Genomic DNA, 16,804 nt, shown 5'->3' with positions numbered 1-16,804 from the left:
TGAAAAACTTACTATATTATTTTTGTCATTCTATTTTGTCATTAATGTTCCCATGGTGAATAAAAGTGTTAATTTCCTCTTTGTTATTTCAGCACTATTTGTGAATAATACTTCAAACTGTACAGCTTGCTGAGAACATTTTTACCTATAGCAGATAATAAAAGACAAAAAAAAAAAAAATAGATTTTCATTAAAAGTAAGGATTAGAGCCACGGGGACAAAGATTTCACAGAGACTAGGGTGAGCTCTATTGGCTTATGCCAAGAAACTACCTAATAAACCACACTGAACATTTTAGCAACTCCCTAAAAATGTCAACGAACAACCAGTTATAGTAAGCACCATCCAAGTTTGTTCAGAAAGACTAAAAGTATTGGCTGTTGTTTCTTGAGGATGCCACTGGGGGCAGATAAATATTAAAGGAGAATAACTGTGATGGGAGACAAGAGGGGAAGGCTTGCTGAAACTCTAAGTGACATTTGATACTGTCTGACAGCTAGAACATGTTGTGTTATAAAGACTGAGAGCCTCCTGAACACTCTCGCTCAGAGGGTTTCTGTATAGATCCTTCCAGTTATTATCACACTGCTAATTTGTACGTTGTTTGGAAAACTTTGGTAATGACCGCACTGTCAGGATGGAATACATGCACTGGAGTAACACACCGCCTTTGGTATTTTTAAATCCTGTTGTTGTATCACTGCAGTTCCATCAGAGCTCAACCAGACCTGACTTCACACCCAGATGCATGACTGAAAGTTTTATGATGACTATGAAAATCCATTCTGCTAAGCTGCACACCACAGACGAGACGAGGAGAGGAGAGAGAGTGAACAGGAGGGCAGAGACATGACGGATGTGTTTGCTATCACAGTGTCCGAGGAAAAGGCAGCAAATAAAATTTTAATAATGTGGATTTAATCAACAAGCTCATATTTGTAAGAGGAGAGATTTTGTACTTGCTGTTATTGTATTTAATTCTAGAGCAAAATAATAATTTTAGCTAGATGAACACTATAAATTTTTACTCATTTTAATTAAAAACAACAACAAAAATATATATAATAATAATATTAATAATATTAATAATAATAATAATAATAATGTAAAAATACTTTATTAGTATGCTTAAATAGTGTTTATAGTTTTAAAACTAAAATTATTGAAAATAATTAATTGAATCAAAGCTGTGTGTGTGTGTGTGTGTGTGTGTGTGTGTGTGTGTGTGTGTGTGTGTGTGTGTGTCTGTATAAAAAAGAAAAAAAACTATAAACAGAAATATAAAAAAGTAAATGACATTAACTAAAGCCTAAACTAAAAGTAAAATTAAAACTGAAAATATAAAAAAGAATAATAATAATAAATATACATTTAAGCTAAATATAAACATTTCAACCAAAAATAATCCAAATGATATATGCAAATAATACAATTACTAACACCAAAAACTCAAATAAATATTTTTTTTTTACTTCAAAATTAAATTATATTTGAATATAAATTATTTATTTTAACTATAAATTATAATATAAAAGTTAATATTATAATATAAATTGAAGCTACGTAGAAATATAAAAAACTGATATATAAATAAATTAATAAATACATACATACATACATACATACATACATAAATACACCTAAACTAAAACGAAAATGAAAACTAAAACTAAAAAGCCATTTCAAAATTTTGATAAATACTATAACATAATAATATAAAATACACTGTACCAAATACAGTAAAAAAAAAAAATGTATTAAATTTAACAAAAATGTAAGTTTATTGTTAAGAAGAAAATACCTGAAATTTACAACAATAAATTATCGTAATTTTGTTTTTCCGTTAAGAATACTATTAAAAATAAATATGTATTTATGCTGGATAAAAGTAACCAAATTTCCAAATTAACATTGATTGTTTTACTTAACTACATTTCATATTACTAATTTGTATTGTTTAATTACATTAGTTTAGTAGTGCAAATATTTTTATTTGGCTTTATTCATGGAAACATTAGTGTTAAATATAAATGAAACTCCCTCTCTGAAGCCGCACACATACTTTCTGTGTACATTTCTCAAAGGAAGAAATACACACGCTGAAGTCACTCCATGAATTGAGTCCTAATTCAGTCTATTACAATTGTTTGCGCTGTACTCCTTCACTTAATTTGGCAATCCGTGACAGCGGATTGGAAAGAAATGTCAGAAATAACTAAATGAAGTGCGGTCGTTTAGTCTGTCGCCAAAAAACAGTCGGTAGGTGTCACACCCTCGACCGAAATCGAGTCGGCTAGTGGGGCGCCGCCTTCAGCAATTTCCTCGCGAAAGTGCGACAAAGACAAACGTATATCGTCGCACACACAAAGACTCAATCTGGCACAAGTATACACCTTTCAATTTCCTCTCAGACACACGGCAGAGACAATCACACACATGCTCACACAATTCAAGCCTCAGGCAGACTGTCAGCGGCAGTGTCTCTGCTCTAATAACAGAGCTCATTGAAGCATAATTGAAAATGACTTTGGAGAATTGCCACATTAAGGGAGCATGGTGGATATCTGCAGGTGTTGAGGAGAATTGTGTTCAGGGAAAATAGACTGAGAGAGAGAGAAAGAGATGAAAGCAGCGGAGGGGTTTCCCAACAGATGATGAGGAGAAGCCAAATGCTAAAAAGGAGGGAGGAACGGGATGCAATAGAAGGTGGATAAATAATAAAACTCTGTTATTTACATTTATAGATGGCACACAATCTTGAGGACGTTTTCGTCATGCTCTGAAGGTAACCTCAGGAAATAAGACACATCTTTCAGGACAGAGATGGGGAGAAGAAGAAAACAATGACGCATGGATCACAAAAGTGGCAGTTCGCCTGCAGATGTGCATTTGCGGGTGTTTTGGAGAGGTTGTCTAGCATGAATGTCGAAGTGAAGCTCTATGTGCAGACAACATGAAGGTCAAAGAGCTCCACAAACAAAACACTTAACAGGGACAAAAATAATATAACAAAGGACCATAAAAATGGGTTGGAAAATACATCTTTACTCTATTATTCACTAGAAGCAGAAGTAAACTCACTACAGGTTGCGACCCTAGAGTCTGGAAAAGACCAATTAAATATAATTTGGAAATAACTAGATGCTCATTAAGGGCAAAGATCACACTGGTTGCATAATAAAAGTCCTGTGCTGCCTAAATTCAATACCACACTCTGTTCAAAGGTCTGGACCTAGCCTAGGTCAAAAAGCCTAGCAGAGGTTAGTCTCTCACAGCCAGAGCTTTCAATTACGGGATAACATGATATGGGCAGTTTCACTTTACAGCTTATTCCTGACAAGAAAAGAGCGACTTGACCAAGCATAGCTTGTATTATTAAATGCAGTTTAAATCGATGGTTATCCAGAATGGATACACAGGCATATTGTGCATTTTGCTCAATACTTCTAAAAAGAAAAACAAGCACAATATACAATTTTGATTAATTAGTTCCCCTTCAGGAACTCGAGCTGTGTTGAAACGCTATGGGAACGGCAACAGCATGACCACGCTCTGAATCACGTGTGTAAATGTATTGTGCAGATGCAGGCGATGTCACTTCCTCAAGCCCCACTCGCGGCATTATTTAGAAGATGAAAGCAAACAAAGTTAAGTCTGAAACAGGAACAGGGAACGATGTGTGTACTTCTAATATGTTGTTTGGTAAAATAATGGTCTAAATTCAGTTTTCATCGACTAAATACTAGACAAAAATAGTCATAGATAATTCTGACTAAAATAAGACTAAAATGCTCAGACTTTTAGTTGACTGAAACTTGACTAGACCAAAAAGAGTATGAACGTGACTAAAACTAATAAAAACTAAAATTACAGCTTCACACACAAAACAGACTAAAACAAAAATAAAACAGACTGCCAAAAACAACACTAGTGATATGGTAAAGACTTGGCAGAGGCTTCATCTGTACACCTTTCCCCCAATCACTCTGCTCCGGTAGTTCTGAAGAGAATATGCCGGGACGGTGTCCATCTTGTTAGTGGTGCCATTTTGGCTGGGCCGAGTAAGCTTCTCGGGTCAGATTTTTCTTCTCGCCGACTCTCCGTGAGAGATCTCCCTCAGTTTTGGAACTGTGGATGTGGCCCCTGAGGGAGCACAGCTCATAAGTTCCGGTCTCTCAGCTGAGGTTGCTGAGACCATTCTCCTGTCCAGAGCTCCTTCCACGAGGAAACTGTACTCCTTGAAGTGAACCTTCACTTCTTGATGCGGCAACCTCCGGGTCGATCCAGTTTACTGGCCAGTTAGTTAAGTGCTGGAGTTCTTAAAGGACTGTTCTCCACAGGGTTATAATACTCCACCTTGCAAGTTTCCATGGTGGCGCTAGCTGCCTACCACACCCCTCTCTGTGGTCGGTCTTTCGTGAGAGATCCAGTAGTAACGTTTCCTCCACAGTGCACTGAGGCTTCTGGCCAGAGAAGCTTATGCTAAGTGGTGGATTGGGATGCTATTCCATAGCTTTGAGTCCACTGATCTCCTCTCTCCCTTGGGGCTGAAGGCTCATTCCGGTGTATCCATAGCACACACTATGTCACCCCGCCCGTGATGTCTCTCCTATTCATTGGACTGATTACACACATGATCCAGAGTGTGGTCACGCTGAAGGTGTTCCCATAGCCTTTTGCCGCAGCGTCTCGTTCCCTCTGGGAACAATGTTTATACTACTAAGTCATAATACCAAACTCGTAGTGTCTGACAAATTTCTTGATAAAATTTGCTGTACATCCATGGTACCTGGTCAATTGACTTTCCTGGAGAACTGATGAAAAAATCCCTTAAGTGTTCTTATTCTGGAAGTTGCGTAATACTAGGGAATCAGATTAGAGTTTGCCAGGTCAATTCTGCTGTTAAAGGCTAAGACTTGAGAAGAAACAAAAATCAATACAGCATAGTGAAGCTATTCTTCTACTGTGATTTTTGACTCTGTATAAGTCAAGTATCAATATTTTAAACCATTATTATCACTGTTATTATTCTGCATTGATCGAGCATTGATTTGATTTTTAGGTAGGCCAAATTACATAAAAAATCAATAGCTGCTTATTTAATACTGTAATAATGTTTTAAAGTGAAATGGACCACACAGGTTCTCCTGGTTTGTTCAGGAATACAGATAAAAAGGTACAATGTGCAAAGCAATGTATTATTTGCAAGCAATGCATTAAAAATGCAGGAATAGCATTAATGCATAAAACCTCACTTCATTAAAGTACTAATCAATATATAACAAAACTTAGGACCCTATTTTAATGATCTAAATGCAAAGTCTAAAGCCGGCGCAGGTACACTCAAGGTGTGTCCAAATCCACTTTTGCTATTTTAACAACAAAAAACTGATTGGCGCCCGGGCGCATGGTCTGAACGGGTTTTCTCTATTCTCTTAATGAGTAATGTGTGTTTTTTGGATGTAACGTGCAATAAACCAATCAGAGTCTCATCTTCCATTCCCTTTAAGAGCAAGCTGCGCTCGTGCCATGACGGATTTGCTATTTACACAGCGGAATTTGTCAAGCGCAAGGACAGAACGCATCTCCGAGATGAAATGGAGCTGCTTGTCTGCGAGTAAATAGATAGCCTAATTCTGACACATGCGATGACTATCCATTATGACATGTAGGCATTTATATATATATATATATATATATATATATATATATATATATATATATATATATATATATATATATATATATATATAATTAGCCTACAAAAAATTCTTATGCATTGTCATCCTTTATCTTTTTATATTTGGCAATTTCGTGTGCTGCTGTGCATCTCTGTGTTTAATAAACAGTGTGTACGCGCATTGCGGACACATGCATTTCGCCGGGTGTATTATATGGCCCTTAGACTGTAACAGAAAGAAAGAAATGTAATATAGGTGGTGAGCTCTGATAGGTAGAACTGTGGTAATATAATTTAAAGCTGAAGTCCGTAACGTTTTTTGGTTAAAAAATATCCAAAATCTAAATTTGAGCAAGTACATAACCAGACAGTGTTCAAAACTATTTCCTTACTTTAGGCTGATTCACAACAGTTAGCTTACAATAATGTTTTCAAATTTGAGCGATATTGGGTTGGTTTTCGCGGGAAATTCAAGCATGTTGCTGCATTATTACATCACGTCTGTAAACATAAGACGGCTACTAGGATATTGGATGTGAGGATCCTGCAGGTGGAGGATCGTTTATAGTGATTTCTCACAGCAGCTAGAATAATTACATGTCCATAAATAAATAAATTCATGTCGGATTGTAATCCAGAAAGGATTTTTTTTTTAAACACATGTGAATGAAATGTGCTTCTGATTACAGCTAGCCTGGGATAACACAATATTTGTATTTTGTATTTTGACATTGCCTATCTCTGGATTAGACTGTACAGAAATTGAAATCTATACACTAATACACACTATACTTATGTATATATATATATATATATATATATATATATAAATTAATACTAATACTCTCTGTCATATATTATAAAAACTGGTAAATATAACAGTGAAATTCCCTAATAGTAATTCCATGTTTCTCTATTCAAATATCAATATATCAGTGCATCAAAATATCAGTGCATTTATTCAGCGATCACAATCGCAAACAATACAATCGAGATTTCATTACAGAACACAGACCAGCTGAACAACGCTTTCATAAAATCACTCCAGCTTGTCAGTGTTTTCAGGTCATCGTCGGTGGCGCTTCCGCAATGAGGGTTAAGCACGTGCACATGGTTGCCAGATTGCTTAAAATAAGCAAACACTGGGGAGAAAATGTATCCATGTGACAGCGAAGCTCTGATTCGGGGATTTGAAAATTGTTCTCTGGCAACCGCTCTCATGAAAGCTCACGTAGTAGAGGCGCGTAGAGCAGTCCGCAGTAACGTTCCTTTTTTGGACGTTTGGTGCGTTCTTTTGGGAAATTATGCTTGAATATTAGTTATTCGATATTCCTGATATTTTCAAAATTTACATCGTCGTCAAAATTATTCAGATATTATTGCTAATATTCGATATATATAGCCCAGCCCTAATCCGAGCTGGAGCGCTGCCAGAGTACAACCCACGCAAGGAAGATAATTCCGCAAATAACTGCAATTCCAGGTTTTCAAACAGAGATGGTGACAAAGAGGCAAAATTTACAGACTACAGCTTTAAATATATATTAAAGTAAATCTGGCTTGTGTCATTTCTATCGATAAAATTAAATTAAATAAAGTAAGTACATTTTTTATGAATATGTTATAAATATTATTTTTTTTATCCTTTAACTTAAAAGGAAAAAATACACACACACACAACAAGACTGCAATGTAACATCTTTCTCAACTGCTCATCTTGTCAAGCATGCAGAAATCCTCTGTAGAGTCTCCTTTTCTCTCAATGATCTTCAAGAAAGCTTTTATGCTCAGAAATTAATCTTTAAAATAAAAGAAGTATAAAAGTTTGACATTTCCACAGGGCACTATTACTCTTGCATGAGGACTGAGACATTCTCTGGTTGCAGCCAGAAGGACAAACATTGGTTGCGCACACACTGCAGATGCAAGGGAACCAAAGGAGGATCAGACTGTGGTCAATTCAGGACCATCTCCAGCATGTCAACATCCAAGACATGGAGCTGGGATGAGAGACAATGAGCTCCCTGTCTTTTGTTTAATCCAGTTCTGGTTTAAGGGCGTCTGTTTTCTGGGAAGCTGTTAAAGCACAGCATACGTAGGGAGTGGAACTGAATATGGAGAGGCGAGGGATATGTCCATCAACGATGCACAAACATGGACGTATTCTCTCTGGACAGCAGGACTGATATAAGGTGACATCTTCAGGTCATGAGAATTCAGGTCTGCGAAAGTGTAAATGCTTGTCTCTAACTTTATATCTAGAAAGGGGGCATGAGGACGGACAGCAGAATGGAACAAGAGAACGCTTTCATATAGGAATGACCCGTGAGATTTTAGGGCCCTGGCCAGGACTGTAACACTGGTTGACTATACATACACTACAAGTAAAAAAAAAAAAAAAAAAAAAAAAAAAAATATATATATATATATATATATATATATATATATATATATATATATATATATATATATATATATATATAAAACGATTCAGCGGAATTCAGTGTCACATTCTCCTTCAGAAATTAAAAACCATTTTGACTGGCACTGTGTATGAGAAGAAAAGGGAGGATGACCCCTTTAAAAACAGTGTGACTTTCTAAACTATATGTTTAGAGATGAGTTTATCTTGTATGATGATGCTCATCCAATACATTATTAAAATAAATAAATGAAACATTTGGTAATTTAGCTGCAACGGCACAAAATCTTGCTCTACCAATCACTGAAATGCATGCAATCTGACAGTTTAGCTGAATAATTAAATAAAGGCAAATCAAACAGCACCCCAGTCAAAGACATTAATCTGATTTAGATTATATAATTCTATGAATCATACATAGGCCAAAAATTTTTTTCATAAACTATGAATTCAGATTAAATGGTTCCATTTATTTGGGATTTGGGTTATGATGAATAATGAATGTGTTTGTAATTTACATTGAATTCATGCAATGATTAAATAACTAAATAAATCATAATATTTATTAAATATTAAATCTACCAGAAGTAACTTGGCACTTCTGAGTGTCTAATTTTAATTTATATCATCCAAAATACAATATAACAGTAATTGTTACTGTTCATAGATAGATAGATAGATAGATAGATAGATAGATAGATAGATAGATAGATAGATAGATAGATAGATAATGAAATGATAGAAATGTTCAATTCTCTTATGAATTCTCTGCCATTGATGAACAAACGTGAGCAGTGAGTTTTTCTAAAGTTTCCTCTAGCCTTTCTCACTTCCTGTGAGCCCATTATTCCTCATCACATACATGCAGTATTCACAGAAGCCATTAAAAAAAAAGAAAATATGCAACATGCCAAGGACTTGCTAATGGAAAACAAGCTTTCATTTCTGTAGATTAGACTTTCTGCTAGGACGCAGAAATGCTATTATCTTATTCTGCTGTACTCTAACAAGACTATATAGCTTTGACAGATAAAGAGAATAAGTAAGAGACAGAAAGGGAAAACAGACCCCCCAAGCACCCCCCCCCCCCACATCTGTCTGTGACGCTTAAATCATTCAGCAAATGAGCAGCAACCCAATGAAATTGTTTCTTTTTGGCTCCTTTCCTCATACCCAGTCTTTGAAAGGTAGAATAGTAGAGAAGACTCCAATATTAGGACTTTTATTTCCTCTACCCTTCCTTTCTCCTGGCATTTCTTCCCTTTTCAAGGGGTGTGTTTGATAGTATGTTCATGCAGACTCTCACATCCCCCTTAAAACTTGCTCGTGTGCTTCAAAGGAGTCAAGAGTCTGGTTGGTATTGGAAAAGAAGAGCTCTGCAAAATAACTACCCTCCAAGTTGAAAGTTTTCATTTGCATCCCATCATTATTTTTTCAGTTCTTTTCCCCAGTTAACTGTTTCTTTCTCCCCCAATTAGAAGCTTTAGATCCAATCAGCCTGAACTTATAACTGTGGAAAGAAATATTGCTCCAAACACTTTTGGAAAGTTTCCTCTCCATTGTGAAGACATGCAACCCATCCCGCTGTTTTAAAACGATGAGTTGCTTTTCAGAAAGACATTAGTTTAGTGGTTCTATTTAAGTTGTTAACCATTTAGGTTTGTTTTGGTTGTGCAATTTGTTGTAAAATGTCCCATTACCTTTTTGCATTAGATGTTCATTATTTTACTTATTGATAGTTTAAAAGTAGGCTAATTGAAGTAAATTTGTTAAATTGATTTTGTTAATGAGTTCAAGTGCTGGCAGAATTAAGGAAGTAGGGTTTACATTACGTTTATTCTAGGACTCTGTATTTAAAAAAAAAAAAAAGAAAGAAAAAAACTCAAAACTTTTAAACTTCATCATGCAACATCTATGCTTTGGACATGACCAATAATTCAATAGACACACACACACACACACACACACACACATATACACTTGGGGCTCTTTGACTTGTGCCATGAAGTAACATAAAGTAAAATAAAAATAAAAACAACCCTAGAAAACAGCCCAAATAGGGTTTGCAGCTCAAGGGCTTCCAACCACGGCGACAGTGCATGCTTTCATTTTCTGATGGTTCTGCTCTGAACTGGTCTAAACAACCTGCTCTGGATAGCGCCCAGTGCTGATAAGTCAGTTGCTTATTTTCCTGACATACTTAACATATATTAAACATAAAAAAAACTGCTATGAAACCAGATTTCTCATCAGTGGAGCACTCAACTCAGCAGATAAGCTCTGGAGACAAGCACAATATGACATGTGTCATTATAATAAATAAATTGGTTCCATGATAAAAGGAAAATGAGACCTTTAAACCTACAGTCTTTACGTTGACAGAGATTATCTGTCACGTATATGACTCTATTCCTCTCTTTAGCATATTTTCCTTAGAATGAAAGACCCTTGGGGCCGCTAAAGCAGTACAGGGAACGGTCTGACTCCCATTTCTGACACATCTGGTGTGTTGATGGGATTTTAATTTGATTACAGCAAACATAACAAGTACCTCTGAGGCTGATTCTGAAACTAGAAAACCACTCGCAAATCCAGTCTAGTGAGCACATGCTGATGGCGATGATGATATTCTCAATTTATTATTATGACAGACACTAAATTAGAGTTGGCTCCAGGATATAATGGGAAGTCCCACCAGAGTGTAATTAAAAAGGTAAGAATATCAATAAAAAAAATAGAGTGTGGTAAATGACCTTCTGAATAATAATCGTTAGTGATTTATGATCGTCGCCAGAAAGCATGGGGAGGGGGCGAAGCAGGAACCCACAGAATTTTCATAAATCTTCTATATATTAAATCTGGAATCATAATCCTGAGGTTTATGAGCTTGAGGTGCGGTCAAATATAGCAACTAGAGTTCATAATAATACTATTACATAGATTTACTTAATAAAACTCAAGATTTCCTTCATGTTTATTTATGTTTTATTTTTGAGTAAAAAAAAAAAAAAAAAAAAAAAAACTTGTGGAACACTGTAATATAAAATGTCTGTCTAGTCTGATCGGAGTGCACTGTTTGGAAGCCTAGCATCTGTCAATTCCATAAAACCACAAAGATCATAAAAACATCTACACGATTTCCCCCCCTAATAAGAGATGGCACAAAGAGAATCCCTGGGGAAAATGAACATGGGCAAAGTTCTTGTTTTTCTTCTCGCTGAGAGGTAAGTTCTGACTTCTTTAAAAGGTCAGGGACATCAGGTAAGTCCTGCTCCGAAAGGTCTGACTGGTTTTGCACGCGCTGACCTGTGAAATATCAGCTCTATATAGGACCTGCCGCTGCCAAAATGATGCAATTTGAAAGTCTGTCAGCGGTCACCCTTGCATGACCCCTCTAGGCAGCAATGCAAGCATGCAATGGAGATTGGTGGTCCAGAAGCAACTATATGCAGTTTTAGCTCTGCAGGTACATCTCATCATGTTATGCTTGAAAAGAATCATCGCTGAGTTCTGTTCACACTCACACAGTGCATATATTGATGCAAATACTTGAAGAGCAAACACTCTATTCACATTATCTTGAAAATACAATCATTTCTAACATTTTCTGCTCCATTATGAAGCATACCTTGGTCAAACTGAAGATACTTTCATTGTACAAAACAGATGTCATTTGCATCTTTCATACACAGAGTTTTTAAACAAATAAGTAAAAATTGAGCAACCATCATATTTTCCCTCTTTTACAGCAATAAACAACTCCACAAAAATTCTACACCGCAGAAATCAGATTTTACACAACCTGAAAAGAATCGGCATTAAACAAAATAAATTAAAATGCGGATGAATCAAGTCATCAACTTAGTGTAAGGCTCGTTCCCGGCATTGACAATTGTGCTTGTTTTGAGTTGTCTCTCAATCTGGCAACCCATGTGAGCATAGAGTATAAAGAAACAACAGAAGAAACGACTCTCAAATATTTTGACATACCAAATAAGACATTTCAAAATTACATAAAAAAAATACACTACTGCATTAAATTTACAAAGAAATATCAACATTTTCCAAGTTATGTCTGCCTGACAAAGATCGTAGTAGCAATTTCAACAGCTAGCTGTTTTACACGCGGCATCTTTAAATGAACTCTTATTCTAATCAACTGCAACAATGTTTCAGAACTTTAAGAGTTCCATTTTTCATCTATTTGTGCTGATGAATTATAAATAAGATATTAGGTGTTTCCTCTTCCTCCGAGAACGCAGGATGTTTGCATGAGAAAGAGGTACAGTGCTTTGAGCAAAACAAGTGTCAGTTCTATTACTGGCATCGATATTTCCTTCACATCCACACACAGAGGGGTTCATTCACTTTGAATATTATCTGAAAAAATGACTGATCCGGCTCCATTGTTTAAGGTCATGCTGTTCATTAAAACTGACACGCCGTTTCTCAGAGCGATGCTCATGCCCTGACCTTTCTCAAAAAGTCAACAGCTGTCTAGTTTTCTGCTAGCGGAACTAAACTCCACCAGTTGCTCCTTCAAAATCCACCTCCATCTTAATTGAACTTTGATCTCAATTAAGAATGAAGATGTGTGGGCCCTGAAGTATATTATGTCACGAAACAGCGTCAGTGACCAAAGTTAAATGCAGATGCAGAAAGAAAATGGCAATCGACGCCAGGTTTTTAGCCTGTGTAAATGAGCACAGAACTCCCCAGAGGCCTGATTTGTGGAAAACTGAGTATTAGCAAGCCATCATTTTGTCAATACATACTTTCATGGCTCTGGTAGCAGTCGCTGTGATGTATTAAATGTGAGACTGCACAGAGCTGCAGGGTTTAGAAGGCCAGACTACACAGCTGTGTGAGAATTCAGTCAGGTTTGTGATTGTATTTGAATTACTGTTGATTTGAAGTTGGTGGGCTATTGTGTTTACCTACAAAGCTATTGTGTTCTTTTCTTTTCATCTCGATCTTTATCAATTCAAATAACCAGCACATCAGTAATAAAAATAAATAAATAAAACAAAATGTCCCAACCTGTCCTCCAACCACGCTCGTATAGGTCGTTGGACCAAATCCCTGAAATACGACCCATCAGAACGTATACTACAATTGCGCACCTATCGACAAAAGGTCGTTTTCATATTAATGTTTTGTACTCTTTTATTTGCACTCTGATTTGCGTTTCGTGTAGCTCAGTCGGTAGATTATTGTGTTATACCTTGATATGTAATCATGCTATCATGAGTTCGATCCCAGAGGACGGACGTGGACGTAAAATGTATATGCTCAATAAATCATAATTTAGCATGCTTTCTGTGAGGGTTAGGTTTAGGGGTGGGGTTAGGTTTGGTCAGTCGAACTAATAAGCCACCTAGTAAAAATATGTACAAATTACTGTGAGATTGGTGTAAAAAGTCCACACATTGCATTTAAATAAACGTGCGTTTTGATTAGTAATGACATTATACGTCATTTCATGACAACTGATGCAACGCGATAATCTCATTTTTTTTTTCGTCTGCTAGAGGGCGCTTAACTTTAAAATGTAAATATAGGTCGTAATAAGGTGCTTGCACAAAAGACCTATAAGGTCATTTTTTGTTGGAGGACAGGCTCAAATGTCCATGCAGAAATGTGATGATACTGTAAATTAGAACTGTGAATAATTAACCTCTAACCACTGTTTATTAGAGTCACACCTCAAGGACCTGTTTTGTTGATTTTTATCTTCTCCATGTGTTCTGTGTCACCTAGTTTTCCCTCATGTCTGATTACTGTCATTTGGTTCATGTGTTTGTCATTAATTACCCTCATCAACCCTCCTATTTAAGTTGTTTTTAGTTCAATGTCTGTCGTCTGGTCTACTTAGTCTCTATGTCTGCATCATGCCTTTCCGTCCTATGTTTGCCCTATTGTGGATTATTAAAAACTATTTGCATTGTTCATCATCTTCATGCATTTCATTCACCTTAGCTGTGACAATTAGATTGTGAATTTTCACTTTCTCTCTATTTCCAGCTTCTTTTTTATTTTGACCTTGGACCACAAAAAATGTCTTAATTTTTCGAAATTGAGATTTATACATCATCTGAAAGCTGAATAAATAATATTTCCATTGATGTATAGTTTATTAGGATTGGACAATGTTTGGCAGAGATACAACCATTGAAAATCAGGAATCTGGGGGTGCAAAAAAATTTATATACTGAGAAAATTGCCTTTGAATCAATTCAAATACATCAACTGATTCTCAAATCAGCTCAGATTGATACATAACACTAATAATAATAATAATAATAATAATAATAATTGTAATTATTAATTGCATTTACAAATAACAGATCAGACATGTTTGTGAATCTGTCTTAAAACTTCATATAAATTAAATACAGTATAATTGACTTCCAGGACCTTTTTCCAAATTTGATGTATAGTAATTGCTTAATTGCAACAAGTACGGCATTGTATACTGTAGTAATCATGTACTTATATTGCACATAGAATGAGACACACCTTTACTAGGAAAATCATTCAGTGTATTCTCAGAAAACCCATTAACCTTGAAACCCTTCTGCCCTACAGCAGCTCATGAAAAGAGCACTGCACTTGTCATCTCAAATCAGACGTCATTGCAAATCATCAGACTTAAGCACCTCAATATGCAGCTTCTCTCTGTCCAAATTGAAGTGATCAGTTGACCATGTGAAAGATAAGGCTGCTCCTATCACTCTAAATTGCACAATGTGTCCAAAAACACCAGTAAACGAGAATCTAACAGAGCCAATAAGGATTACAAAGGGATGACAAAAGAAATTGAATTTAGACTGTAGAGGACTTCTACGGTTTGGATCAGTGTCAAAGTCTTTTTTCTGCTCTAAATGTGGAGATAATTAAGAAATAGGCTATACTTAGGTACTTTCTGACTGATGATATAAATTAATACAACTGGTGAAAAAAAAATTTTGTCCACAAAAATGTGATTAATTAAAGTTGGGAATATGAAATGAAAACTGTTCTTGCTTGAGACTGAATAGTTCCTGGAGTGAATACTTCTGCTCCTCATTCCAGGCAAAATCACAAAACTCCACTTGCCATCGCTCAGATACTTTGCCTTGGATAGAAAGTGTAATGGAGAACAGGAAAAGAGCTAAAATGGAAGGAGAGATGTGGGGGAGAGAGGAAGAGATGGTAGCTTTTAGCTCACCTCCATAAAGTGCTTTCGGTTACACTGCCAAGGTGAAAGTCATACAGCTTGGTGAGAATCAGTATCACCTGTAGAAAGAAAAACAAAAAGTCAAATAAATATATGCATTGGTTTATTTATTACTCTTATTCCTTTCAATCACGTTTATTTGTATTGCAGACAGTTTCTTTTTGGAGCCAAAAACGAGCTTCAGGAGACTTCACATATTTCAATTTTCAGGACAGATACAGACTGCAAAATTCAAGTTAATAACAACAGTGCTTTACTGTAGCTCTTAAAGTCTTTGAACATGGGGTCCGAAATTCTCTTTCGAAAGTTTTGCAAGTTAAAAAATAAATACAAGCTTACGTTGTGTCAGTCATTTTTACACACAATTCAGATCAGGTTCGATTTTCTGCATTTTTGCATCTGTAACAAACAGTTTGGTACGAATGAAAAAAACGCATATGAAAATGTTTAACTCCAGGACGTTTAAAAATCATGTCATTTCATGATCTTTAATGTCATTAAAAAAAGAGAGCAAATTCATATATATATATATATATATATATATATATATATATATATATATATATAACATATATTAAAATATTTTTACATAAATAAATACAAAAAATTATTAACAAACATTAAAAAGCAGAAGGTAAATTAGATTATATGTGTTTACACTGCATGCAAAGCTACTGATGCAGTATTGAGCAAACAATGTTCGTCTTGTCTGTTTACATTCATAGAAAATAAATTTACAATGTTTACATCAATGCATTGCCAAGTTGGGTATCTTTTTTTAATTAAGTATCAACGTAATGCCAAAACACCAGTAGTTTTGACATCTACTCCTCAGAAAACTTCTTTAAAGCTATTTAGAAACCTGAGGGCAGCCTAAGGGCCGGTGGATTGCTATGCTCATTTTCCCCAAAGCCCTTCAATTGTTTGTCTTCCCGACCCCCGTGATGTTGTGTTTACTTCTCTTTTGTGTCAACAAGCAGGACTCAATCGGCCTTCGAGGCTGTAAGCCTGGTGGGATTAAGCTTGATAGTTCTCAACCCTGACCTTGGGCTCTATGATCTGTGAGAGCTTTTAGCCTGAGGATCAGCGAGAAGACAGCGGGAGCTGCTGAACTAGCCATCCAGAACGTCAAACACTCATGCATGCACATGCATCACACGTTCACCACACCGACCCCATCAAACACCTCGACATGCTTCACGGCGCACACCATTGAAAATTATAAAGGCTTAAAAATGTGTTTTCCTTGCATTTTTCTTCACTGTAAGGAAAAGTGGGGTAAGATGTGTCGCCCTCTTAATCATGAAATTATGCATTCATTTACAGCTGCCTGGGCTTATCTAGGCCTAAAGGCCCATTTACACCAACAATGGTAACTATAAAGATGACTATAATGATAACAATATCAGCACCCACGCCAACTGATGATGACATTCTGTTTATTATAACCAAGTGCTTCAGTCGTATCGTCTGTCACTTTAAG

General features: G+C 36.0%; 1 protein-coding gene across 1 annotated transcript in view; it reads right to left on the bottom strand.

The window, feature by feature from the left end:
- Positions 1–16,534, bottom strand: part of LOC113081632 (VPS10 domain-containing receptor SorCS3-like) — a 119,484-nt gene extending 102,950 nt beyond the window's left edge. Inside the window, 2 exon segments of the mRNA XM_026253648.1 lie at positions 15,313–15,380; positions 16,481–16,534. Of these exon segments, the coding sequence (XP_026109433.1) occupies positions 15,313–15,380; positions 16,481–16,534 (122 nt within the window).
- Positions 16,535–16,804: the final 270 nt, after the last annotated feature.

This window comes from Carassius auratus, unplaced genomic scaffold (assembly GCF_003368295.1).
Source record: "Carassius auratus strain Wakin unplaced genomic scaffold, ASM336829v1 scaf_tig00034654, whole genome shotgun sequence".
Classification (NCBI taxonomy): Eukaryota; Metazoa; Chordata; class Actinopteri; order Cypriniformes; family Cyprinidae; genus Carassius; species Carassius auratus.
Note: the sequence above shows the minus strand (reverse complement) of the source record. Positions and strands in the feature narration are given on the sequence as shown.